Source organism: Larus michahellis, chromosome 1, assembly GCF_964199755.1.
Source record: "Larus michahellis chromosome 1, bLarMic1.1, whole genome shotgun sequence".
Lineage (NCBI taxonomy): Eukaryota > Metazoa > Chordata > Aves > Charadriiformes > Laridae > Larus > Larus michahellis.
The window spans coordinates 207,309,255-207,336,331 of NC_133896.1; the positions used below are offsets into that span (position 1 = coordinate 207,309,255).

Consider the following 27,077-nt stretch of genomic DNA (forward strand, 5'->3'; position numbering starts at 1 on the left):
TGGGAAAAGGAGAAAGAGCATTTCAGGTGAGATCTAACATGCCATTCTTACAGAACTCTATTTTGTTGCTGCGTAACAAGAAAGAAAAAGCCTCCCGGGCTGCTCCTGACTTCCCCCATCTTTTTTTAAAAAAAAAAAAAAAAAAAAAAAAAAAAAAAATCACTCACTAATAAAAAGACAGGAAAATCCAATAAAATTACTTTGCCTCTCATGTTCTAATACTAGCAACTTTAATATAGAAAATACTGTAATCAGAGTGACCAACTTAATTCCCATATAGAGAAAACAATACCAGTCAGTAACAGCCTACATCTGCAGCATTCAGTGTTACCACCTCTGCATTAAGGAGAGGAGTACGTCAGGACAAGTAAAAATTGTGAGTTCCGCCCTCCACAAAAAAAATAAATTAGGCAGCTTTGTTAGATGTACTGGCATTTAAACGTTTCTTATTCAACATGCTTCCTCAATTTTTTTTCTTTAGAGAAAAACATAGTGGCATTTTGATTAAGAGACATGAAGTAGTGGATGTGGTAGTTGTTACAAAGCTCTACCCTATATTCTAAAGACAATTTGCTTCTTCAGTTAGTGTTGGTTTTACCATTTCATGTCAGCCAAGATTTGTCATGCTGTACGGATGTCTTTGACTTTGATGACATCTAAATTTAGAGGGTGCGGATAACTACTGTTAGCAATAATAAGTGGTGATGACAAAGGGCAAAAAACACATTTACTCTTCAACAGGAACGTATGAGCTATGGACGCTGATGCTGTAAATAAAATCGATGGCCCCACTTAATCTCCAGATGAACCGCCAGAACAGGAGGCGCTAGACAGAGCACAGCCTGATCTCAAATAATTATTTTGTTAATGATCCTAGGTGAAAAATGCTTTTTTTGTTTTTGCTGATAACTTGCACATTAGCATTGGGAAGACTCAAGAGCTTCCTTGGAAGCATGCTATTTCTAGCTTACTGAAACCAATACTTTTTATGTTTAACTAAGCGTTGAAAATATTTCAAAAAGAATTGCCAAGTGAGCCTGGACCACCTGGACCAGATCTCCTGCTTTGCCATAGCACCGTCTATTCAGGGCTGCCTCAGAAGGTCACTCGTACTTCCACTACTGCAATATCTCACCGTCTTATAAATGGGAGAGAGATATCAGCAAGTCAAATTCCGTGCCTTGCCTTGCCCTGGCACTGCCTTTCTATTCCCCAGCGCAAGGTGTGATGTGAGGTTTAAATCTACAGGATGTGAGTGAGTAATGCTACGAAACCACAAATAAAAGACAGTGATTTAGAAGCATTGAGCTCTGAACTTCTAACTAAGAAAACACACAACTGCACTGAATTTCTCAGGGTTGAGGCATTTCAGTGCTGAACAGTAGCAACTCTGGAACTGCTAAAATGCAAATAGTGTATGACTTCAGCCACCGCGAATTGCATTACATTAAAAAGAAAAACCACCTTTCAGAATTTCTGCTTTACAGAAGGTCAGAATTAATGAATCCTGTCAAGAATTTTTTAAACTAAAATCTTCAGGCACTTTCAAGGTATGTCATTACATTATCTCACAATTCATAACTCAAAACTTGGAAATGAAAATAGTGTGTCTTTATTGATAGTCTAACACAAATTATTGTATAAACTCAAGAGTTAGCCAAAAAAAACATATCTTCTACGTGGGAAGATCCTGAACATTGCAAGTATATCTGCAAAAAGAGGATGCTTTCTTATAGTAGATAAGAGATGTTCTGTTACCGGCTCTCACTGTAGTGCCGTATCAATTAAAGTATTGCTTTACACAGACTACGAGGCTCAGCAGAGTCACTGTCTCTACGTTACTGCAAGCGCACAGAGATGGGTACGTTAACGTTAAGCCTTCTCTGGCTTCAGTGGGACTCCTCTGTCTCTTAGGTGAGCTTGTACACAATGTCTGCAGGACTGGAGTTCTACGACTACAAAAGCTGTGACAAGGGGGACGAGAACAGACATACCACAACAGGAATGCCAACAGTTCAATGCATCCATCTTACGGAAGGAAATCAGTCTCTTTACATACTACTGAATGTTAAAAACAAACAAAGATGTTTAAGCACAAAGTATATATTTATACCAAATAAAACAACTGAAAAAGTATTACATAAAGAAAAATAATGTAACAGAATGTACTTAAGTACCTAACTTACAGTCATGCTCATATCTAAAAGTAACATTGGTAACTAATATATATAATTTTTGACAAGGGTGCATTTAAGAGTTCTCTAACATACAACATATTCTAAACGTGGAGAGTATTTTTTCCAAGATACAGAAAACAAATTATTTTACACAGGCACACCTGTTAATTTGTATAAAAAAAAAAACATGCTTGTAAGTGAAAAGGTCACTTTAGTACTAATTTACCAGATGCATGAAAGCTACGTAGTGTTAATCATGTTGAAATCGTCTCTTCTCCTTTTGCATTGGTGAGCGCCAACACTGAATGGTACAATATTTGATCCGTGTGGTTTACTGACACTGCAACCTGTTTCCAGGCAGTGGCCCTGCCCGGGTGTTGAACAGCACAGTACTGTACAGCCCCTTCTGTCTGCATGTAGTGTATTTATAACTAAAAGCTATTACAATTATTACAATGATTTCTGTTTCAATATATACATCAGTATAAAATACTACGCAAAACACTTTCGCATTTCAAACAATTTTAACCACTTCATCAAACAATGCATTTGCAGAATTAAAAAAAAAAAGTAAAATCCAAATTAATGTTGATTGCCAACAGTACAGCATCTCTATGGTATGTTTCCTAATAAATGAGAGAACGGAAATGTATTAAAATCAATTAAAATAAGTATCACAAAACAGAATTAATGTTAGAGCAGTTCAAGGATTCCCAGTTTGTCAGTATCTACCCTAAGCAGTGCTACCCAAATACAGTATAAGCCATTTAGTGTTTCTACAATGAGAAGAAAACATTCAAATATTAAAGCTGTGACAAACACACAAAAGCAAGGAAAGAAAATTTGTTCTGTACTCATCCCTGTTGTAGCAAGGTACAGCATGTCAGGAGTTTGCACTCGGTGCATCGTATGTGCTGTTATACCTGGATACAACTGTGGAAGACAACTGAAACGGAATAAACTCTGAATTTCCTTGCTGTTGTGGTTTAACGTCAGACCATTCAAGTTATAACAGCTTAGTGTCTTTTTTTCCTGAAGGGAAGGAGAGAGAAGAATTCATAATGAAATTGTAAAAATGCTACTAAAATCCCTATCTTGGACACAATATACTGCTTTAGGAGCTACTGTGTCATTGCACAATATAAGTGGCCTATTAATCGCTGAATTATTGGTGTAGCAGAATATATTTATCATTATGGATGTGTTTTGAAAAATCGGTATTTTAAAACCTGTCTGTATTCCATAACAAGCCACAAACAAATTTTGTGTATTTCAAACACTAATATCCTTACGTAAAGTAGTAAATATACATTTATAGTGGCAAATTTCAAATCTCTGCCTCTGCTGCTTCAGTTTTTAAAATGAGACTTGGTTCAGAATTTTCATTCATTACATTATCCTAAACCAGAACTATTTCTGAAGCATAAAAGAATCCAGATGATAATAACAACATGGGGGTTTTTGTTTTGTTTTGTTTTGCTGATTCATTCCTAAGTTGAAAAATAATCAATGTCTTTTAAAAAACCGACAAAACAAAAAAAACCCCAAAAATCTCTCCCAGGAGAAGTCCCTGCTAGCTGAGATTTTTTTCAAAACGGTTTCACACTTACAGTATCTTTATAGTCATGTTATACACCCTAGAAAATAAAGGCTCATGTTGAGAATGGTGACAGGCCCTTAATTATAGAGGTGTTAATGGGTGACACTATTTTTCATCATAAAAAAAACCAAAAGCCCCAGAAAACTTCATAGCTTATACTGAAAGTTTGATTCATGCTCATTTTGTTCATTTAAAAAATACTCTTTGGAAACTGTGTCAACTCCTGGAGACAACTTAGTGATAACGTCTTTTCCTGTTAAAATAAAGATAATTCATACTCACCTCTACCCCATGCTAAGCTCTACTACTAATATACACTTCATTACCTGCTCATGTCACCATCTAACACATATCTTTACATTCTTCTACATATAGTGTCCAGGGCTTATTTTTCACCAAACAGAATTGGATAACTATTACACTTACGAGTTTTTCTTCAGGATATTATTTTTTTGGTGTTCTAGCCTTTTCAATGCAACTTAGGAGTGATACTAATAGTTCAGACTTTTTCCGTACTAACTTAAGAGAAACTTTTCATAGTTTTTTTCCCCATGAAGGATTTTAAAATCTAAACTCGCTTAGATATCAAAACTGAAAAAAACAGAAGAGAGATTAGATGCATCTGTCATTTTAAAATGGCTTCTGCTACTTTAAAATGCATTTTTAAAATTGTACATAGGACACTTAGGATTCTACCTTTTACATTGCTGCAATCAGCTTCTAATTGAAAATCTTGCAAATAACCATGAAAAATAAGCCACTGGTCATGAATTCTAATGATTACATTCAAAACTAGCCTTTAAAAAAAATAAAAAAGTTACAGGCAAAACATACTGGTTTATGTACTCACTAGCTTATCAGGCTACAATAGGCATGTTTTAAGTATAAAAAAAGCAGACAATTCAGATTTAAATAAGACTATGTGAAATCAGAAAAAACCCTTAGATTTCACTATTTAAAAAAAAAAAAGAACACCTATAATTACTTCCCATCCTACAGCTACAGTTAAACCAACTAACAAAAATAATCAAAGTATTTTTGACAAAAAAAAGTTAGGCTAGAATATGTGGCAACAATCAAAGTTCATATATGTTTCTATGTAAAATGACTCATGATTTACTAATAACATAAAATATGAACAAGAGCACTTTGTGACTAATGAAAGAGCTACTAGTAGAAACACTTAATGCCAAACAGTCTTCAGCCCTCCTTTAAGTCATATCTCCAAATCAGTATTGACTTCTTTTGACCAGATACATCATTTTTGGCTTGTCACCCCAGTATGTCATGTTTTACCACTTGCCACAGGCAGCAGGAGACAACTAGCCGAGCAAACTACAAGCAGTGACATGCAGAAATTAACTCCCAAATCTGAGTACTTAGATAAAATGATATGCAAGCGCACACTAGGACAAAAGGAATGGCATTCGTCATCCAAATAGGCTCATCATCCCTCCCCACCCCCCTTGAACAGTAGTTGCAACAGCAATAGAAAAAGATCAAGAAGATGTCTGTTCTTCAGAGTCAACTGTGGAAAAAAGTCAGCAATATATAACAGCAGCGATGGACAAGGAAGAGCAAAACGAAAGAATCTTGTTGAATATTTGTTCATTTACTTTTTCTGAACACAAGCCAAAGCGTGCCACACTGGCTTGTTCTGAACTTCAGATACAGATGTCCTATTCTCCTTAGATCCTTCACAGATTTAGAATTCAGTCTCCCTGAGGCCCCTATAACCAAGTAAGAAAACTCTCTTTATCTAGCTTGGTGGCTGCCAAGACAGATTCCATGTCATTAAGGATGTCAGAGCTCAAAGCCTCTTGCAGACTTGGCATCAGTTCTTCTCCTTCTATATTCATCCCATCTCCTTCCAGTGTCCCAAGGTCCACATTTGTCCCTGGAATGGCTTCAAGGTAGTCTGGGAAACGGTTCTGATGGGACGGTATGTTACTTTGGCTGATACTGTCACCTAGTTATAACACAGAGAAGGATGGATATTAAACATACAGGAAGTACCAAACCCACAGTTTATCAGGACAACTGGTTAAAGGTCAATCCTGTATCTCTTGCATCATACAAGCAATATGATTCACAGAAATGCATCACAAAACCCAAAGATGACTTGCCTGCATGCAGGTGTACAAAGAACATGCCTTTGTTTCAAGCTTTTCACCTACTGACCCAAATCTCTAAAGATCTTTGATGTCATTTAGTGTATTTTCATTTTTACGCTTAAAGGAAAGACACAATACTGAGTCAAATATTGGTTTGGAGCGGTATTAGCAACACTGGATGAGGTACTGTTCTCAGCATTAACAAACAATATTACTTAAAAAAGCAAACAGACACTCAAATTCCATATAACAGGAGCGATACTATTTATCGGCAATCCCCCATCGTCCCAGTAGAGCTGATTACAAGCATGTTTTCACAAATCTAACTACGATACTTCTATCACAGAAATAGGAGAAAGTATCACAGCTTCTCAGAGTAGGTTGTTTTCATTGTAAGTGGACACGAGCATATACAGAAAACATGCGTTAAGGATGTACAGAGAAACAGACCTGTATCCATCTCATCAACACTGTTCAGGAAGTCATCGGGGGTTCTGGGTACACTATAACTGCTCATGCTGAGTCCACTGTCCGTGCTTTCGTCTCTGGAGTGATACGTGCCACTGTAACAGAAGAAAGGGAGCAGAAAAAATGAGGGCAGGGTACTGAAGAAATTAAAATAAATGCTTGGTTTTGGCCCGATTCAAGGGCTTTGAGAAGATTGCTGTCATGAGAAATGCTCTATTCTAATAAAAAACTGAAGCTTTTGTCTGTGTGAGACACCTGGGGTTTATTTTATGCAGACCTTTTCCAACTAACACTGTATTATTTAGATTCAATTTAACTTGATGAGAGCACACTTATGCAGCTTAAAAAAACTGCCTACCTGCGTTCTGCATGGTTTTAAACTTTTCACGCCCACCCACAGCTGAAAACCACTGGAAGCATATCGCAGATAGTCCCTAATGACTATAATAATGGCGTACCCTTTCACGCTTCTCCAAGGATAATAAAAATATTTCTAACTATTAATGTCCCATGTTTAATCAACCACTGAGGCGTATTTTTAGGTCACTGCTGTTATAAATAGGAGCTATAGTTGGAACTCCTTTAGCGGTTCTTCAATTGCTTCCCACTGCTGCATTACTACGAGCTCAGTCACACGTGTCACGGCACGAGAGCGCCCTAACATAAATCAAATCCTGGTACAGAAGCTGTCCTGTAAACAAACCCTGTTCAGAACAATCTTGTTGACAGAACAGTTAACAAAACAGTGAGGGCACAGGGCCTTACATGTATTCCCTTTCGCACTGCCATCTTACTGCCAGCGGAGTGAGCAAGACAAAGAAAGCTGCAGTGGGAAATATGGGATGGGGTGGAGAGCAAGTAGGCCAGTGTATTGAGTTTACACAGCAAGGTTTTGGTAGCAGGGGGGCTGCAGGGATGGCCCCTGTGAGAAGACACCAGGAGCTGAGCCCATGTCAGACACAGCTGGTTCCAGCTGGCTCCAAAATGGTCCTGCTGCTGCCCAAAGCTGAGCCCATGGGTGACAGTGGTGGCATCTCTGTGATAACATATTTAAGAAAGGGTAGAAAGCCACTGTGCAGCAGCTGGGAGAGACGAGTGAGAAAATGTGAGAGGAACAGCCCTGCAGACACCAAGGTCAGTGAAAGAGGAGGAGGAGGTGCTCCAGGTACCAAAGCAGAGATTCCCCTGCAGCCCATGGAGAAGATCATGGTGACAGAGGTTGTCTCCCTGCAGCCCACAGAGGACCACGGTGGAGCAGAGATCCACCCTACAGCCTGTGGAGGACCCCACACTGCAGCAGGTGGATATATAGAATCATATAATCATAGGGTTGGAAGGGACCTTTGGAGATCATCTAGTCCAGCCCCCCTGCCAGAGCAGGGTCACCCAGAGCAGGTTGCACAGGAATGCGTCCAGGCGGGTTTTGAATGTCTCCAGAGAAGGAGGATCCACCACCTCTCTGGGCAGCCTGTTTCAGTGCTCTGCCACCCTCAAAGTAAAGAAGTTCCTCCTCATGTTTAGGTGGAACTTCCTATGCTCAAGTTATGCCCATTACCTCTTGTCCTGTCCCCGGGCACCACTGAAAAGAGCCTGGCCCCATCCTCCTGACACCCACTCTTTCAGTCTTCCAGACTGAACAGACCCAAATCCCTCAGCCTTTCTTCGTAAGAGAGGTGTTCGAGTCCCCTAATCATCTTGGTAGCTCTCTGCTGCACCCTCTCCAGCAGTTCCCTGTCCTTCTTGAACCGGGGAGCCCAGAACTGGACCCAGTACTCCAGGTGTGGCCTCACCAGGGCAGAGTAGAGGGGGAGGATGACCTCCCTCCACCTGCTGGCCACACTCTTCTTGATGCACCCCAGGATGCCATTGGCCTTTTTGGTCACGAGGGCACATTGCTGGCTCACGGTGATCCTGTTGTCCACCAGGACTCCCAGGTCTCTTTCAGCTGAGCTGCTCTCCAGCAGGTCAGCCCCCAACCTGTGCTGGTGCATGGGGTTATTCCTCCCCAGGTGCAGCACCCTACACTTGCCCTTATTGAATTTCATAAGGTTCCTCTTTGCCCAGATCTCCAGCCTGTCCAGGTCTCTCTGTATGGTGGCACAGCCTTCCGGTGTGTCAGCCACCCCCCCCAGCTTTGTGTCATCAGCAAACGTGCTGAGGGTGCACTCTATCCCCTCATCCAGGTCATTGATGAATATATTGAAGAGGACTGGACCCAGTACTGACCCCTGGGGAACACCACTCGTCACTGACCTCCAACTAGACTCTGTGCCCCTAATCACTACCCTCTGAGCTCTGTCTTTCAACCAGTTATCTATCCACCTTACTGTCCATTCATCAATCCCACTCTTCTTAAGCTTCCCTATGAGGATGCTGTGGGAGACCGTGTCAAACGCCTTCCTGAAGGAAGCTGCAGTCCATGGAGAGCCCATGCCGGAGCAGGTTCCTGGCGAGAATTAAGACCCGTGGAGAGAAGCCCAAGCAGGAGCAGGTTTGCTGGCAGGAGCTGTGGCCCGCATAAGCAGCTGTAGAAATATACCCTCCCCCTGCATCTCCTAATATCCAAGCTTCACAACATATTTTCAAAAAAAAATCTGTATTTTTTCAGGTTGTGGTAGCATTCACTGAGAATCCTTACTGATTTTCCAGCTTGAATAATAAATGAAGATCAACTTGACATACTGTTCAAATTAGCATTTGAAAACATATTGATCCTTCTCATAATGTGCTCATGAAATATATAGTGTATGCCTTTTTGTCAAGTATGAAGAACCAAACAGAGGATGGCTGAACAGCTACTGAACGCTGTATCAAGTAGAATGCCATCAGCCATGAATAAATATACATATAGATATATATATAAATATAAAAGATTTCATGAAGACATCTTTGCCATACAAGAAGGAAACCTAACATTTCTTTATAGTGAAGTCATAATTTTATTTTTTTTTTAGATTGATTTAAAAATAGTATCCTCACACATTTGATAACAATCGTAATAATTAAGCTATTTAAAACTTCTGTGAAAAAAAATGCTGCTTTACTTTGTGGCACAAAATACCAAAAACAGAACCGAGACTATGCTGCACTAAATCACTCTAGTTGAGAAGGCTTTTTGGCTGCTGCTCTCACACTTGGAATGTCCAGCCTTTCTCTTGAAATCACTCTTTAATACACATTTCCTCTTTCTTCAACAAGGATTTCTTCATTTAGTCGTCACATCACCCAAAATTACCGCACGCAACTAAACTGCATTACCCAAAATAGAGTGGATGCTTCTTCAAGTAATATGTGTTAAAATATGTGTATACAAAAGAAGAAATCCCAAATTAGGAGAACAGAGAATTACTGTCACTACCAATATAAATCTAATAGACAAAAATATATGAACAGAGTGGGAAAACAAAAGGTGAAATAGTCTAATAGTCTGCCTCGATGGATGTCCCATTCAAAAAACCAAAATCTACCACAATGACAGTAGGTACCGGAGACAGCAGGCAGAAGACTGACTACAAAAATGAAAACACTACTGTGCATTTTCTCAAATTGCTCCAATATAGCAATTATTTTCTAAGATTTTTTGGATGTTCTGATTATGTAGGCAGTGGAAATTATTTAACTACCTCAACTATGGATATCCAACTTTGGTACCTAAAGTTAGGGGTATTTTCTCACCAGGAACTTATTTGTACCCCACAAAGATAGAAAGAAGCATTTCTGTGAGTCTGAACTTTAACACAAGGCACATCAAGGAGATCTTTAGGTCAAAACTATTGGACTGTTGTATCTAATTCAGAGACAGAAATGCATATCCACAAATGTCCTTTTTTAAAATCCCTTTCCCTTACCTATATGACAGAATTAAGTGCTGTGATGTACATAAAATTACCTAGAAGGAGACAATGCTCAAAACAAAATGCAAATTAAGATATTCTGAACTTGAGTCAGGTACAGATCTTCAGTATTCCGTATCAAGTAAGGGCTACCAAAAAAAGCCCACTTAAACCTATTTGCAACTAGGCAAGTAGTATCTTTATGCACTTTACAGTAAATAGTCCTTGCTAACTATCAACCTGCCAAAAAAATTACAAGCAACATGAATTGGCGCTTTCTAGCTTTTTTCCTGTTTCTAATTAAAGGTAAAGATCCATCATTTTATATGTTATGTGTGCCATTTGAAATCTGAAGATGCGTTCCTTTCGGGTCAGAAAAAAGGTTTTGAAGATGTGAGGATTCTATGTCATTTAAGAACAAATGTCAAAATATACCTGGCCTCAACGTATGATGGCAACAGCCTTCCAGAAATTCAAGCTAGTATGTTACCACACCACATCAAGGCCATCATTTATCTACAGAGCCTTCTCATAGGAAAGCAGGTCGGTTTTAAGATTTTTTTGGTCCTTTTCATTCCTTAGGACGGGGCCAGCACAGTTAAGGCTCACACCAGATCCCAGGATGAATTCCATGGAGGAGAATCCCTCCCTCTAACAAAACAAAACAAAAAAAAAAAATACACACCAAAAAAACCACCAAAAAATGAAGTTTTCCAATCAGATTTGTCTGTGTAGGAGAAAAGCCTTCCCGAAGGGCTTACTCAAAACGTGGAAATACCACTTACTTCCTTAGGGAGTTTAATAACAACACACAACTATTCTTCTCCATGTGCAAGACTTTTTTTTTTTTTTTAAACTTGTTTTTCTCCAATATATAACAAAGCACTGTGTACCTCGAGACAGAAACTCTTCTCCTGCTCTCACAGTAGCACAGACAACGCTACCACAGATAATACTTCATGCAGTAGGAAAAGAAGCCTAAGAGCAACGGATGTTATTTACGTAACCTAAACTATATGAACGACAATGGATTTCACTGGCAAGATGGAGGGTATGTTCTTGCACCAGCTTCACTGAACTTTACTAATTTTGAGAATTAGATTGAGGATAGAGCATATGAAATGATGGAAGAGTCTCCTGGAAAAGGCAGAAAATGAAACAAGCTAATTAGCTGCTGATAGAAAGTCAATAACTGGAAAAGTTACATACAATGACAGTACATCTTTAGGGATGAAGAACCTAAGCGTGAGACATCAGCAACATTAAGTTATTTAGAAGAATATGGGAAGGGATTTACAACTGCAGCAAAGGTTTAAAAAAAGATTATAGCTGTTTTCAGTATCTAAAATTACGTCAGGTATTTAAGCTTGACCTACTCCAAAATCATGCCAATGCTATCGTGATGTGGACATTTTACCTTACAAGCAGGTTTGAAACTGTATTGATGGCAAAAACCATGAAGTTAAGACTTATATTGAAAGAATTAAGATGAATTTAACGGGGTTTCCCATGAGTATAATAACGTACCATTAAACAGAAGGATGAGCATATTCTTATACTTCATGAGTATTTACAGTAAGCATCCCAAAGTTAGGCTAACATTTCAAAGTAATGCAGAAAAGCAGTAATTAACTCTGACAGAATACATAATTTTTCTCTTTTATGGTATGGGATACTGAGTCAGTATCAGTTTAGAATGCTGGCAAAATACAGTCCAATGAAGGTCTAAAAATTAACTACTCCAACTTAAGATCAACTACTTGATACCGCTGAAACGTTAGTAGATTTGTACTCTATCAATTAAAAGTTTATGTGGCTTGGAGATTTGACTATTTTACCATTTTCATCTTTTCTTTCCAGCATGCTAAGCAAAAAATACAGATACAAGTTATCTCATGTTGCAACGGTTTCTCCAAAGTTGTTAGTACGAAGCATCCGCAAGTTTTAATTAGAACAGTATTTCCAACAAAAAACACACTCCAACTCAGCAGGATTAAGGAAAAAGTTACATGAAAAAGACTTGCCTATACTGTGAAATTCTAAATCTTGAGTTAAAAGACCTACTTCAAAATAATACATCATTTAAAATGAACCATGCCACTATTTGCAGACCTAACATTAACAGAGTAAAAATACTGCTAAATTAAATACCTGAAGTGGAGGGAAGGGGTGAATGGAGAAACCTTAAAATGAACCTCAAGGTGTAGTCCTAAATGTGCCTCACGGTTCATTTGATCTCACAGCAAGCTATTCACAAATTCTTCTGAGTCAGTAATTTGAAATGACTGTTAGTCAACAGATTATGCAGAGGCAAACATGTTATGACTTTGAATAAGAAACCTTCCTACAAGTCTGAACAGACTACTTCCTCCCACAGGAGACAGCTTTTAATCCTCAACTTTTACTAGACTTGCCATTTAAGGAAAGATTCATTTACAGCTGTGGCTTTTGGCACAGACAGATGTTCAAAATAAACTATTACATGTACTAAACAGAATTTTAAATCAATTTTTTTCCCTCTAGCAGCTATTCCTACAAACCTGTTAAGAAAGGGATCAGAACTATTTGTAGTCATTGTTCTCAGTTCCTGAGACATTCCAGGAGATGACACGGGATTTTGAGATCCACCGTCTTGTTCCATTGTTGGAAGCTGGCTACGGAGAGCCAATTCCTAGAACAGGGGGAAGGGGAGAAAGAAAGATCACGTTAGGCATTTGAATGCACTTTTCAGATACATAAACACATGACATTATAGGCAATTGATGCTTTTAATGTTTTGAGTTACAAGATTTAAATGAAATTAAGTTTCTGAAGACAAATAAAGAATTTTTACTGTCTACAGTGATAATGAAAGTTCCACCAGTCAAGCCCAGTATTACAGACTTCACTGTAAATATATTTATGGATATAAATATCTGTATGTTTACATAAATCTTTTCTAGCTCATTTCAATATGCTTTTGCTAAGTCTATTCTTAAGATGAAAAATAAGAATTATTAACACTATCTGATCCCTAAGATACATCTGTCTAGCTCTGCTGACTAGCACTTTCCCTCCCATTTCTTCGAAGTTCCAATTTAGTCCCTGGTTTCCTTTTTACCTCGCTTGTTTCATTCAGCAAAAGTTTAAAGTCTTTACAAGTTCCCATTCACTCCTGTTTGAGGCACGCATTTAGCAATTTCTCATTGATCGTATCAGTGATTGTCCCACATGTAAATCTTAAAGCTCTTCAAATGCCTAGCAATTGCTTCGTAAAACTAAGGCACTGCACTTCTGAAGTTACAAACCAAGATTAGATATATATTTTTTACATATCTGACCGTGCGCCAACTTGAACCAATCCATCCATAAAGGTTGTCATTGCTATTTAATGAAAATAAATTTTAACATAAAATACACAAGATTTAAGGTGGGTGGAGATAAGCTGCACTTTACATAAGTTCCCAGTGCCCCTTCTCTCCCTTTAAACAGGTAATCCATGAGTTACACATGTGAAAAATACAATAATTTTCTTCAAGCAACTCTCCTAAAACATCATCAATGGTTCACTGAGTCTGTGCTTTGTTAATGTAGACACTCGTAAAGAAATGTATTGACCATCTTGTTACCATTATTAACAGTATGTGATTTCCAGACTGTGCCTGGGAAAGTAATCTCAGGCAAAACCAATCTTGTCAGTCTTGACAATACTCAACATTTCTCACTTGTAATAGAAGAGGTCTTAATCCATTCTCAATTATGAGCCTAAGGACTACTGTAGACTTTTAATATGTAATCTTTCTCCAATTCTTCCTCAAAGTGATCTCTTAAAAAAAGTCTAGGTCTTAAGTCTAAAAGTCTTATTTTTCAGCAGATTGTGCCAAATATTGAATGCTTCCCTACCACCTGTTTTTTTTTTTTTTCCCCTTTTCTAATGTGTGTATGCTTCACTCCCATTCCTGTGGATTATCATTCTACATATTCCTTTAATACCAAGTTTCATGTCTTGTACTAGAAGTTTTTCTCACTCCAGTTGATTAGACCTTGGCAGAAGGTGTACACACATACCATTGGTTTCTGCGTCCGTCACACCCAATTGCCTACTCCAAGTAAATCCAGTCCTCTGCTCACCACCGCTTACTTGGCCACTGTTCTTAATAAATAGTAATAATACTCCTTCTCCTCATTTTCAGATCACAGGATGTTAGGTACCTTTTAATCATTTCTATAGGCTTATCTGTATGATTTTCATTTGCTTATGTAATAAAACCAAGTGCAAAGACTATATAATGAAGTCTTACTTCACAGCTAAATTTACAAACTTCTGCTACATCAGCCTTGATGGAAGAAGGCTGATACACAGGTGGACTCAATCCGTAAAAAAAAAAAAAAAAAAAAAAAAAAAAAAAAAAGGGTTTCCTTTCCTGGAATGCTCCGCAAATGGTGATGTGAAGAAGGTAGAAGGTCTTAGAGCAGCCACCCCAGAGATGGCTCAAGAGCTGCTCCCTCACAACACAATCTTTATGCCCTTCTCTATGCCCTTCTTCTGGAGACTAGAATTCTTCCAGATGTCACCTGAGCCTTCCCTTCTCTGAGAAGCTGACTTCGTGTGATGTAGCTACTTTTAACTAATTCTATCTTGCTATTTGTCCAATTAAAAAAGAGGAAGGGAAAATAATTATTAAAAAAAAATCAATTGATTTTGCACTGCTGCCTCTAGAATCTTTCCATTGTTGGGTTCGTAGCTGGAATACAGCGCACCTTCCTTCTGCGCTCTCATAGCAGAGCTCTGCTCTTACGTAGCTACAACCACCTGGCTATGGCAAGAACGCTCTGTCCTTCCCCCCTTCCCTCTTGCTTTGATCTGTGCGTTGCGTTTTCATTTCCTTGGGCTGCAGTCCCTGCCTGGGATGAAGAGGAGGGGCCAGAAGCGCCAGCGCCTGGGGAAGAAGCTTAATCACACACCAGTGTCCCAAAGAATGATGACAAAGCAAAACCAACACGGAGTCATTTCCGTATATAAAGCACTAAAGTGACATTATATCTCATTGCATGGTAGGCTTGTCTTTCCAATCAGCACTGCCTTCTGATGCAATAGTTTAAAAAAAAAAAAAAAACCCAACCAAACAATACACCCCCCCCCCCCCCCCAAAAAAAAACCCAAACCCGAGAGAGAGAGAGAAGAGAATTCCATACAAGTCGTGTTCTCAAGGGCTACTGACACCAGAAAAGAAAACACTCACACATTTCTCCTTCAGGACCTTAAGAAAAAAGTCATTACAAAGGAATAAGCAATTTGGAAAAAGCAGGAAAGTTACCTTTGTGTTTTCTAAATCCTTAGAGGGCAGGAGAGATTGAAGCTTCCTCAGTATATGAACTTAAATAGTATGGTAAAAATTACCTTAACTCAGATACTATTCAGCTAAAAAAGAAAAATTACATTTCACTGAAGGCCCAACTAAAAAGAGATGTATTAAACCACAGGAGAGAACTGTATTTTGCCTATTCTTTGGCACGTACGACATATTGAAATAAGTCTTTTAAGTATTAGTACTACTTATATCCTTGTTTCAACAACACTGCTAAAAAGTGCAAACCTACCACTCTTTTTAACTATTTATAAGTAGCATTACTGCTAATTATTCAGGAGGCAGAAGTACAGCACTTCACCCTAGAAAGAATGTTATTCCATTACGCATTCAAGTAATAAATTTATGTCAATCTGGGAGTCAGAAAGAGAAAGAAAGAGAAAGGAATTACCAAAAAAAGACGAGCTGCTCAGAAACAAATACAGAGTGATTTTTTATCATTCCATAAGATAACCCATGTTTTTTTACAAGCCCTACAGAGTGTATTAAGACTAGTTTTAATTAAAGGTGCACGTAATGGAAGCTAAAGCTGTGTCGCTTGAAGAACAGTCTTCTTCCTTATAAAACTGGCTTTCAATAAAAAAAGTTACGTGTTTCCTATACCTAAAAAAAATGCGTGGGAGTGTACAAGCCTCTCCCAGCTCCAAACAGAGCAATGTGAACTCTAGGCTTTTAGTTCATCCTTTAAAATATATCCTTTATTAGAAGCACTTAAAAGTCTGGAGGCAAAAATAAAACCATGACAAAATCCTGGCTTAGACTTCTATAACTTGATCTCATCTTATTTTTGTAAGTATGTCAAACTTTTGAAGTACCTCTGGGAAAATAAAAGCTTAGCATTCCTGTTGTTAACACAAAAGCTGAATTTTGGTTATTACATAAAGACCAAAATGATCTGTCATCTCCTTAAGCAAAGTAATTTTAAAAACAAGGTCAGCATTGTATGCTTTATCTGGCTGACCTTATCCATTTTTTGTTCATAATTGCACACAGATTAAGTTTTACATGAAGTTTCTGGTCATTCACACCATGTCCAAATTAACTTTATAAAATTACTCTTTTCTGAGCATTTTTATTTTTATCTTCATTGTGCTTTTGAGGAAAAAGCATAAAAAAAAAGAAAGTAAAAAGAAAGGTAAACAGAAAGGTAAAAGACTCCCTCATGCAACTCACATATCATGTTCTTATTGTATTAAACATATGATATGCTACTCGACTTGAATTGATATATCGTTATAACTGGGTATTTTTGGTAAATTTCCTTTAAAAGGGCCAATTGTAACACTTCTGCCCTCAAACACTGCTCAACTATCAAACAATCCACAGGCTCCACTGGGATGGGAGAGAACTGTTTGGGGAAAGGGAGGACCACGAGACTTATGGGCAGACTTGCAGCACCAGTTATCCTTCAGACTAAGTATTTACGTTCTTGTTTGAGGGCCACAAAGTTAGGACACATGTACAAAAGAAACAGAAAACACATGGACAGATGAAGACGAATTCTGCAATGAGGAGTTACGCAATTAGTGAAGAGTAAGGGGGAAACATAAATCATTCAGTGTTGCAATCATGAAAACCAGAAAAAATTAATTTAAGAGGTGATACTGATAGGGAGATAATTAATTGTATTGTATATACTTGGCAAAGAACTCAATGCTACACAGAGCACTGTAAGCACAGGTAAGGCCACATAAATTGGAACAGATATTCGTAAATAAAAGCCTGGCTTCTCGTCTGGCTTCGCAGTCCTTTGCTGTGCCACTGCTTCATATTCCTCTTGGTATCTGCCTGCCCCGTGGCTCCAGCACTGCCCCTGCCCAGCCAGGATGTCCCGGAGCACTAGCGAGGCAGGTACTTGCCAGCATGAAGGACACACAGAGCTCTACCCATTTTTGTTTGCTTCTAGCAAAAGCTGTTATTCACGGCCATCTTGTACTCAGGTCAACATGGCTTATATCTTCTTCTGACCGACTGCTCAGCAGCACTTCTGAGATTAAGTTTTGCAACTGCAAGCAGCACCAGCAACGCCAGGAAACCCACTGCAGGGGGCTACAACTCCCATACAGACACAAGTGTGTCCTGAAGAAATTAGGGGCATAAAAAAACCCCAAACAGACAAAGGCAACGAATGCAGATCTGATTTACTCTATAGGCTTTTAGACAGGGTATTTATCCATAAAGATCTACGTTCACAAGCTAGCAGTAAAATTATTTCGTTAATCTGTAAAGTTTAGGTTCTGCAAGTGGAATCGGAGATTCTGAATTTTTAAGTTACTCATATAATACAAGTATCTTTCCCACTGCGTAACTTCTAGCTACCGATGCTCAGCATTTCCCACTTAAACTAACAGCGAGTGTGAAATTCAAATTCTACAGCTCTTGCCACACAAACGAATAAACAAAAGTTTCACTTAGATATATGGTTTTCAATAAGGAATGAAGCTATACTATTTCCGATGCCAAAGAACATTTAAAATGCTTAGTTCCCAAGACAGCTGAACAACAGCTACGTTGCCTTTGCAGTAAAACTAGCTGAATTCCACATTTTGTATATTTTGATGGCAGCCAACATACCCTCCCCCCCCAAATCCAGCCACACAGGACTCCCTTGCAATAATGCTTGCCTATTTACAGCCAGTCATGCTTGCATTTTCTAGGCAGTCTTTAAAGTAGTACCTTAGTGTACTGCTCGCTCATCACAAATAGCAAAGACTTAAGTAATAATTAGGTCAAGGAACATCTCCATAATTTCTACAGGATATCCAACTCCAAGCTGAAGTTCTCGATGCTGTGGCAAAACTTTGTTTTATTTAATAGTGTTTAGAAGAAGCAGAGTTTGTTAATGAGGGCACAGGAAGATGTGTGTCTTGATCTCTTAATCCCTGTGGGTCTACACCTGTAGCCACACCAATGCGTTGGCTACTAGATTATGAAAAAACAATGTTAGACACATCCTGTTCTGCTGCCTTATTAAGACAACCTCTGGCAGACAGCTGAGTTTAATGGCTGCAGTTCAGTTTGCCAGAGCATGACAGACCTCTCCGTCAAAACTCATTTTATTAAGAAGCGAGTATTTTGCTTAAAAAAATAACATACAACCCCCCGGCTGCAGCCTTCAGCCCCAGTTTAGGATGGCTCTAGACAGCTGTTGAAGTCTTCTCCTGAATTAATTTCTAAAGTCACGGCACTGCACGGGTGCGCTGCCTTACCTGTAAGCCTCGTGGTACACTGTAGCAAAGCTCTGTGTAAATGACAGGTACTTGACAGATTACCTGAACTAACCTTTAGCTACCTAAAATACAAGTGCTTTCCTAGAAACAGATGCCTATATTAGGGGCAATATGCTAAGATTTGTTATTACATGCTAAATTTACTGCCACAGACTAAAGAAGTCAGTTCCTTAATTTTGGAAGATAGTCCAGTGAATAACAACAGTTTGTTACCTTATGAAGTAAAATATTCCTGCTAACAATAACATATCAATAGTTCAATGAAAACTGAGATAAACATACACAAAATTTATTTCTGCCTACTTGGAACCTTTAAGTTACTTATGATATCATACGTGCTGCTCAGCTCCCTTGTCTGCACGGCAGTTCTCCAGTAATATTTTGTTACTTTGCAAAGTGAGCAATCAGTAACAATTTCTGTTCACTGTGCAAAACCACATCTAACAGAAAACTTAAGCCACAAGGGACAAAGCAAGCCCTAGTATTAGTGAAAAGAGCTATCAAGTGAGTAAAACACAAAAACAGGAGGGATACAATATTTACTTTCACTACAATGAGAAGTTTCAGGTATTATTTGTGACTATTGATTAAAAAAGTTCATCCAGAAGCAAAAATTTTAAATGCGAAAAAAACCCCAACTTTGTTGGAAAGACTCTTCACTGAGTGTTAGCTAGCTAACTTGTCACATAATGGATTCAAAACTTTTCACATGATGGATCTCTTCAGAATAAGACACATCACAGACCATTTTCCCTACCAAATATCGAGCAGTAAGGCAAATTAAAACCGAGGGACACAATACAGCTATGAATTTTCCACAGGTGACTTGTTATTTTCTTCCTGCATCTTGTAAACGAAATTTTCAAAGATGTTTCTCTTTATAAGTGGTCATACCTTCACTGGTCAAAAAAAGCCGTGTTCAAAGACCAAATGTCTGGCTTCGGTACCGTATCTCTGTTAAAAGAGCCCAACAACAACAAAAAAACCCAGCCAAAAGCCAACACCCAGCCCCCCAAACCCAAACACCTTTGACGGAACCAAGACAAGTCATTTATCTTGTTGATCTGGGTTAGCTTCAGATAACACACAGAAGGATGGGCAACGAGATTCAAGGGACAACACTGTTTGGGATTCACTAAGAAACTAAAATAACTATTGCCCACCATTTCCACTGAGATTTGAACACAAGTATATCCTGTTATTTAAAAGACATATTACAGGGAAGGGGGGAAAAAAACATGAACAAACAAACTCTAAGTCCTCAGTAAAACTTCCAGCTTCACTAACATCATGGAACTCCAAGAGTACAGAATTCAAGACTGTATTTGTTTTTAATGTCTTCCTTACTTTCTAAAAAATGTCACAAATCTGACAGTAACATAGCTTTGTACTGGTGTACATACAAAGTGACTGAAAAAAATCTTTTATTGAAATACAATAAAATTGTCCTAGGAAATTAACATTTTCCTGGAAATCTCATTGACTAAGCTGATGAAAGGCATCAAACACCAGCTAAAACGAACTCTTAAGGAATCATGAGAAACAAAAGTTGATAAGAAATAAGTCCAGGGCAACAGGACAGAGAACATGAGAGGCACATCATAAAATAAGAAGGACGAAAGAATGGAGACAATGAACAGAGAGCACAGAAAGAATCACTTTATCATGAAAACAGCTGTGTAGCATGCTAATCTTACTAGCAAATACTCTAATACTAGTGGCAGAAAAGTAAGAAATCTTCAGTCTTAACACAAAAAAAGTAGTCTCCACAACATCCAGGAATAATGCCATCAGTATTTCAACAGTATTTGACTCTCTTTCTTTCCATCGTACACTGGAAGGCAAGAAATCCGTTACCTAACGTCTAGCCAATTTTACGATATATATAAAAGAAGACTGATGGCTACTTTAGGTGAGACATTGTTGACAACCAGATGCTAACTGCAGTAAGTAGAAGGAGAGCTACTGGGGATGGAGAGAAAGTCAAGTCACTCAATCTCTTAACTAAGACAGGTAGACATCTTTAAGGTGTTCACAGGTGACTGATGATGATGATAAGTGTAAGTAACTGGTCAGATGCTTGCTGTTTTCAAATTCCCTGGATGCATCAGTAGGTCTTGTTTATGCACAGTAAATATGGAAGTTATAATCTTGGCTTCAAATACCTTTGACACTGACATTTTTGGAATTATAATAAAATGCACCCTCATTCAAACAAAAAGTCTTTTACAGTACTTGCCAGAAAAGATGAAGCTGAGCAATTGTTTAGTCTTTCCAGGAGGTATTTAAGTGCTAAGGCCTCCATACATAACACCTTGAGTGTTAGTGTCACTACAGGATACTAAAATATCATGGCAGAGTAATAAAAACTAGCAAGGACACAATGTTCACCCAGTACCGAAAAAAAAACCTGTCCAAAGATATCAATACAACCATGGCACTGTATCCAGGCTATATGGACACAAATGTCAGGAAGGAAGAGGAGGCTGGGCTGGATGCAGGATGTTGGACTACCTGACCTTCACCAGTCCCTTCCAACCTACTTGATTCTATGATTAAGAAAAGCTCAGAGACCCAGTAAAGGAACATTTTCCAGGTTTTGTTATCCATATAGAAGAGATACTTCGTTAGAGGCAAGCTTCAAGAATGCTGGTGTAGTGTAATTTCTTCACAAAAGGAAGACCTTGACTAAAACAGACCTTCTCTAAAACAGACTTAGTCCTCCAAGAATTAAGAGCACTGAACATTAGAAGACTTTATTTTCCGTATTCCTTAAAAGAACATCTAAAATTCAGCAAAAGCAGATATTATTCTTCCCCCAAGCAGAGCTTTATCACCATGAAAGCAGGTAATTCCTCTAAACTTAATTTTATGCACAAAGGAAAGGAAGGATCTGTCAAAAAGGAAAAGCTGACCGAAGAAACGTTTGCTCTTTCTGCAGATTTTTTAGATGCACTAGGTTGACTGTGACCTGATAGGATGTATAGATTGAGACTTCAATAATAGCATCACTAGAAAAGACAGACAACATTTGCTTCTATAGTACAAAGCCTCAAGAAGGATTTAGACAACAATTTCCAGAAGCAGTTCTCTAAGCACCTTCTTCCACACGTGGCTGCTCGCTACATTTTTGAAGTGACACATGAAAACACGGCAAATACATTTAGATGATACAACATGAATAATCTAGTATTATAGAACTTTTAAGTTAACATGATTGCCTACTTCTCTATCCACCAGATGACTCAAACACAGCTTGACTCATTAGCAAGTGCAGGCTAATAAAATTGATCCCGGGCAGGTGAGTATAGAGGTGAGCCTGGTACGAAGCCAGTTTAAATGTAAATGGAATCCTGATTTTTTGCGTAAATCCTTTAAGCAGTTCCCATTCCAAACAAAGCAGAGTGACCACCACATATACACTTAATGAATTATCAATAAGGTCCCTTTGAGTTGGTTTTTTTTTTTTTCAGTGTTTTAGTGTTTTAAGCCAGAATTTCAAGAAGTTCCAAAAATCTGATCTTATTAAGTATGAAACTGATCCCAAAGTTCTCTATTTTCTGCATATTTCTGAGTTGGCAACAGGAAGAAGTTACTGTGGAAGAGTGAACAAGTGCATGACAGAGCTTCAGGCATGTAAGAATACACTTTTGGCATTCAGTAAGAAAAAAAAAATCCCTTCTGAATGACCTAATTGTGGCAAAAGATAAGGTGTTTCCAACTGGTGTGGAGGAGTGTGCGTCTCTGTTTATTCCCACGTATACCCACAGTTCTTAAGGAAATTTTTTTCTCCTTCTTCATAATAGGATCCAATATTGATCAACGAGATGATTATGAGTTTAATGCTCTGTAAATGGATTAAATGATTACATCTTAATTAAAAGCCTTCTGTTTTAGAGCTGCACTGATATTGCCAAACAAGAAAGTGTTTTCTCCAGGGTGTTATAGTGCTTTCTCTAAGGTCTGAGGTTTCTATTTCGAAGATGATCTTCTTGGGAGAACTACTGACGTACAAATTTTGTGGTACTCTTCAGAATGCAATGGCACACCAGTACTCATGGCTTCCAAACACAGGATACTTTCTTTTATTCTGTTTTTCTTGCCTAGTATGCATAGTGTTTTTCTTAGAAAAACAAAGTACAATACAAGCCAATATAAATATTGTCCTAAGCACCGGTAGATTAAGAATACTGTTAGCGATAGCAAGCAAGAAGCTCTCTGAATATATCCATAAATCCACCCTTTCAGAGATTCATTCCATATTCAACTTCTTAAGAGCCTAAAAGAAGTCCGCATTAAACTGTTTATTGTGCTTCACATTTTGACCAATTTTCTTTTGGTCTGAGCTTGGGAGGCTTTTCAGAATTGTTGCTTCCTATACAGAAAATGTATTTGTGCAGAAGCCTATTAAATGTCAAAATGGAATAATTACATATCATATCCCCATAGCAATTATTTTGTTAGTCTAATCTATTAAATAATTCTGTTACGCTGTACATGCTTAAAAATCATAAATATTTCAAGTGACTTTTTATTAACTGATTACAGATATCCTTTAAGATCATACCTGTTTAAACAAACTGATAAGAACATTCACATGAACAGTACTTAAAAGTCACAAAGTACTACCTTAGATATAATGGGAGGTTTGCTTTAAATACACATCTTGATGACATCAGGACTGGAACGGCAGTATCCTCAAGAATGCTAAACAAGAAGGTTGTTTTCAATGCAGAAAAACGTCCAATGAATTCCTCGTTTGCTTTTAAAAACTGATATCAAAGTTGTGTGTAATAATGCAGCACGCTTATAAACAACGTTAGGGCCACGACCAGCGAAGTGGTTCAAAAACGTGTATGGCAGAGCCTGGGCTTTTTTGGTTGGTGGGGGGCTTTTTCTATTGGGTTGTTTTTTTTCTGTTTTTAAGAATGCCTTTATATAGCAAAAAGTTCCTCAGCTAGCCTAACGTAATGCCTTAATTTTTCTAATTATGCTGAAACATCAGTTAAGAGCCTACCTGATGTTTTGGAGAATTTGCTGTGCTGGGATTGATATTCCGCAATGCCTAAGAGTAAAAATAAGATGGATAAAAATTACTTTAGCTGCATGGTTTGCTTATGCAGGCTGTCTTATAAACACCATCTTGTAGTATCAAGCCCCCAAGACAGGCCAGATGAGACAGGATAAGGGAGTTTAGAGACTATGAAAATCATGACACAGTGAAACAAAACTCACAGGTTTACCAAGGATGCATAATTGACAGATAAGCTTAACGACCAGGGAGAACAACATGAAGGGAACTGGCTGTCACCTGGTCCACAGTTAGTCAGGTTCTCAATGACAACTGAGGCAAGAAGACAATTAGAAGGCCTACCTCGAAGCATGCTAGCACAGAGTAAAATGTTTGTTGGTGGATTAATAGCAAAGCAGGAACAGCAGAAGCCCAGGTGCTTAAGCGGAGAGAAAGTCCTGATGCCACCTTTGCAGTGTATTCTTACCTAGAGTACTATAAAAAGTAACGGCTGTAAAGATGACCCCTCTTACACCAAGAGACACTGAAGATTCCTACAAAACAGGCCTTGACTACAAAGGGGATAACAGGAGTCAGATTCCAGGACAGAATACTGCAGGTGATGAAGAAAGAGAAAAGCTGTCTTTGAGGACTTTAAGACGTTATCCTCTACTGATACAAGGCCCATCACCCAAAGTGAAAAGGGAACAGGGTAAGATTTTAGAAGGTTTTCCTCAAAGAAACAATTAGTGCTTTCTCTGACAGCGTCAAAAAAAACAAGGAATATCCTAAGGATCTAACACAGATGGTAGTAACTCTAAAAACGTTCAGATAGAAAAATCAAAGCAGAATGCTTAAAGTCAAATGGAAGTCAAGCCCGAATTCAAAATCCAGAGATTCCAATGTCCAGTCCTACACTTGAACTTTTGCTACATAGAGTAGAAAAATACGGAAAGGAATAGCTTGAAGCCTAATCACGAAGTCTGAAATTCTTCAGCATAAGAAAACCAGAGATTCAAAACGCAGCACGAGTGATTCAGTTATTCCATGCTCCACTCCACTGTTTAACAGATAGCAACAAGGTGTCTCCTCAATTAATCTTATACAAACTTTAAAAGTACTTTGAAATCCTACAGACTGCGACAGGTTCTAAAAGTGACTTTCCTCCACTTAAAAAGGAGAGCTAAAGCAGCTGTGGGAATCAACTTTTGTATGACTCAGAACTCAATGAATACGGAAGATATTCTCACGAGGAATATCCAATCAGATCAACAGTGCGTAATGTCATCCTAATAGTAAAGAAGCCTGTTCTTGGAGAGTTTTGTTAGGGAGAGGAACGAGGGAGGAAAGCAAAATCCTTCAGTCTGTAAGTCAGATGCTTTCACTATTAAGCTGATATCGGTAACAGAATGAATTCAGACCTGTTTAGATCTCAAAGCTTTTTGTACAGTCACCGGTCTTTAAGCCTCACTGAAACAACAACTTAGCCAAAACAAAACATAATGTACAAAAGAAATAGTGGAAGTAGGTGTCTAACCTGTGGCCTCACCTGCCGAAGCAGTTCTTGATGCTTCAGTCTCAGCCTTTCCTTCTCCATCTGTAGCTGCTGAAGTCTCATCTGTTGCTGCTGATTGGAGCTACTCCCACCCATCACACCACCTTGGGGACTCTGAGGAGCCAGAGGGGGTGGCTGTTTCACTGGAGCACTTTGGCTGATTCGCTGATTCATGGCTAAGGAACCAAAACAATAAACATTTAAAAATGAAATTCAAACAGATACATGCAAGGAAAGTAGTATCCTTAGAAGGCGTGTATTAAAAACTTTATAAAATAAACCTACAAGCCATGACAATACAAAACATGCAGCTACGTCGATGTTCAGAGTCTGAAATGTATGCTCACATGTGTTATTCCTGTGAAATCAATGCAACAGTCTCGTGTTGAAGAGTACATACTTGTTCTAAAAGCTTCTGAAAACAGTTAAATGCATGAATTGGTGAAAAATTCAAAAGTGGTAGTAAAATATTTCAGGTTTAGTTAGAAGGATCTCTCTCTTCTTCCTAATAAACTATTCTCAATTTAGACACAAATAATACCAAATCACTTCCCTTATTCGTGTGAAATCTCAGAATCATTAAGCTCAGGAACACAGAGAATGACAAAACAGATTATCTCACTTACATCAAACTACATTTGCTTAAAGGCCACCATTCTTTCCAAGGTGGTGCAACAATCATTCACATCAAGTTTTGAGTGGTACAGACTCTACTTAAGGCATCTTGACATGCAAAATTAGAGCTGGTACAGAAGTGGCAGATGAATTACACAGCAAAAAATACTGCCATCATCGTAGGAAACATTTTGCCCGTGCTTATTTTTCTTTTACCCCACAGAAGTATGTGATGCATCTTCTCTGGGGCATGGAGAAGAAAGAGTGTCGTCTTGTATGGCTAATGCACAGTGAGAACCCATCTTCCACCATAAAAGCAAGACCTAAGACAATTTTATTTTTATAAGATAATGCATGACTGGGATGCATCTACTTGACAGGCGTGATTTTCCCCCCACACAAGACCAGTATAGTTAAAGTCAACAGCAGCACTGGAGCTCCCGTAGTGAAACAGAGGGCTGGGAAAAGCTGACTGTATTACAAGGGCACTATTTTCAAGGGCTTTCAGTTTTGGAACTAGCTCTCCCATCTTGTTGTCTGGAACAGCCTGAATCTGTTAACATTCACAATCTCCTGCAAAATGCATTTGCTGAAGCAGTGATGGGAGAGTGGTATGGATTTATTTTTATTTTTTTCTAGGAATGAGGATTATGGTTTATGGGAAACTAAGAGGAAAAAAAAAGGGAGCGCGCTTCTTTTTAGGATGACAGACTGATTTGGTGCGAAGAAAACCATCTGTTGTATTAGTCTGCATGAATGTTTTCATCATGTATAGAGGATTCCTGGAACTCTAACACTTCTAACCATCATAAGAAAGGAGAATTGTCTCAGAAAGAATCTGTATCGTCTTTTCTCTGAAAAGCCCTTAAGTCTCCACTGTCTTTTGAGTGTTCAACTTAAGGTACAGCAGGTGCTTGTCTTCTGTTCCAAAAAAGCCTAAATATATTTATCTCATAATAGCAGTAAAAATGGCTGTTGCTTCACAGCCTTGCTCCCTTTTCCCACTGCCACAGCTCAGCTTTCCATTGAGAGGTAACATAGGAAGAAGAAAAGCTGTATGCTCACTGGAGTGAGAACAGAAAAGAAAAAAGTCAAAACCAGTTACAGACTCAAGTCTCTCATCTAC

The 27,077-nt window shown here is 38.4% G+C and overlaps 1 protein-coding gene across 8 annotated transcripts in view; it reads right to left on the reverse strand.

Annotated features, from left to right (window-relative positions):
- Positions 1 to 3,655: 3,655 nt before the first annotated feature.
- YAP1 (Yes1 associated transcriptional regulator) overlaps positions 3,656 to 27,077 on the reverse strand; it is a 91,180-nt gene continuing 67,758 nt past the window's right edge. For 2 of the 8 annotated variants that reach the window (XM_074570895.1, XM_074570859.1), the window contains 5 exons: positions 25,319 to 25,512; positions 23,788 to 23,835; positions 12,733 to 12,863; positions 6,342 to 6,454; positions 3,656 to 5,746 (listed from right to left, as the gene is read on the reverse strand). In XM_074570895.1, the coding sequence (XP_074426996.1) occupies positions 5,508 to 5,746; positions 6,342 to 6,454; positions 12,733 to 12,863; positions 23,788 to 23,835; positions 25,319 to 25,512 (725 nt within the window). In that variant the 3' untranslated portion in view covers positions 3,656 to 5,507. The remainder of the gene's footprint in view (positions 5,747 to 6,341; positions 6,455 to 12,732; positions 12,864 to 23,787; positions 23,836 to 25,318; positions 25,513 to 27,077) is intronic. The other 6 variants (XM_074570869.1, XM_074570830.1, XM_074570885.1 and 3 more) reach the window with 3 other exon arrangements.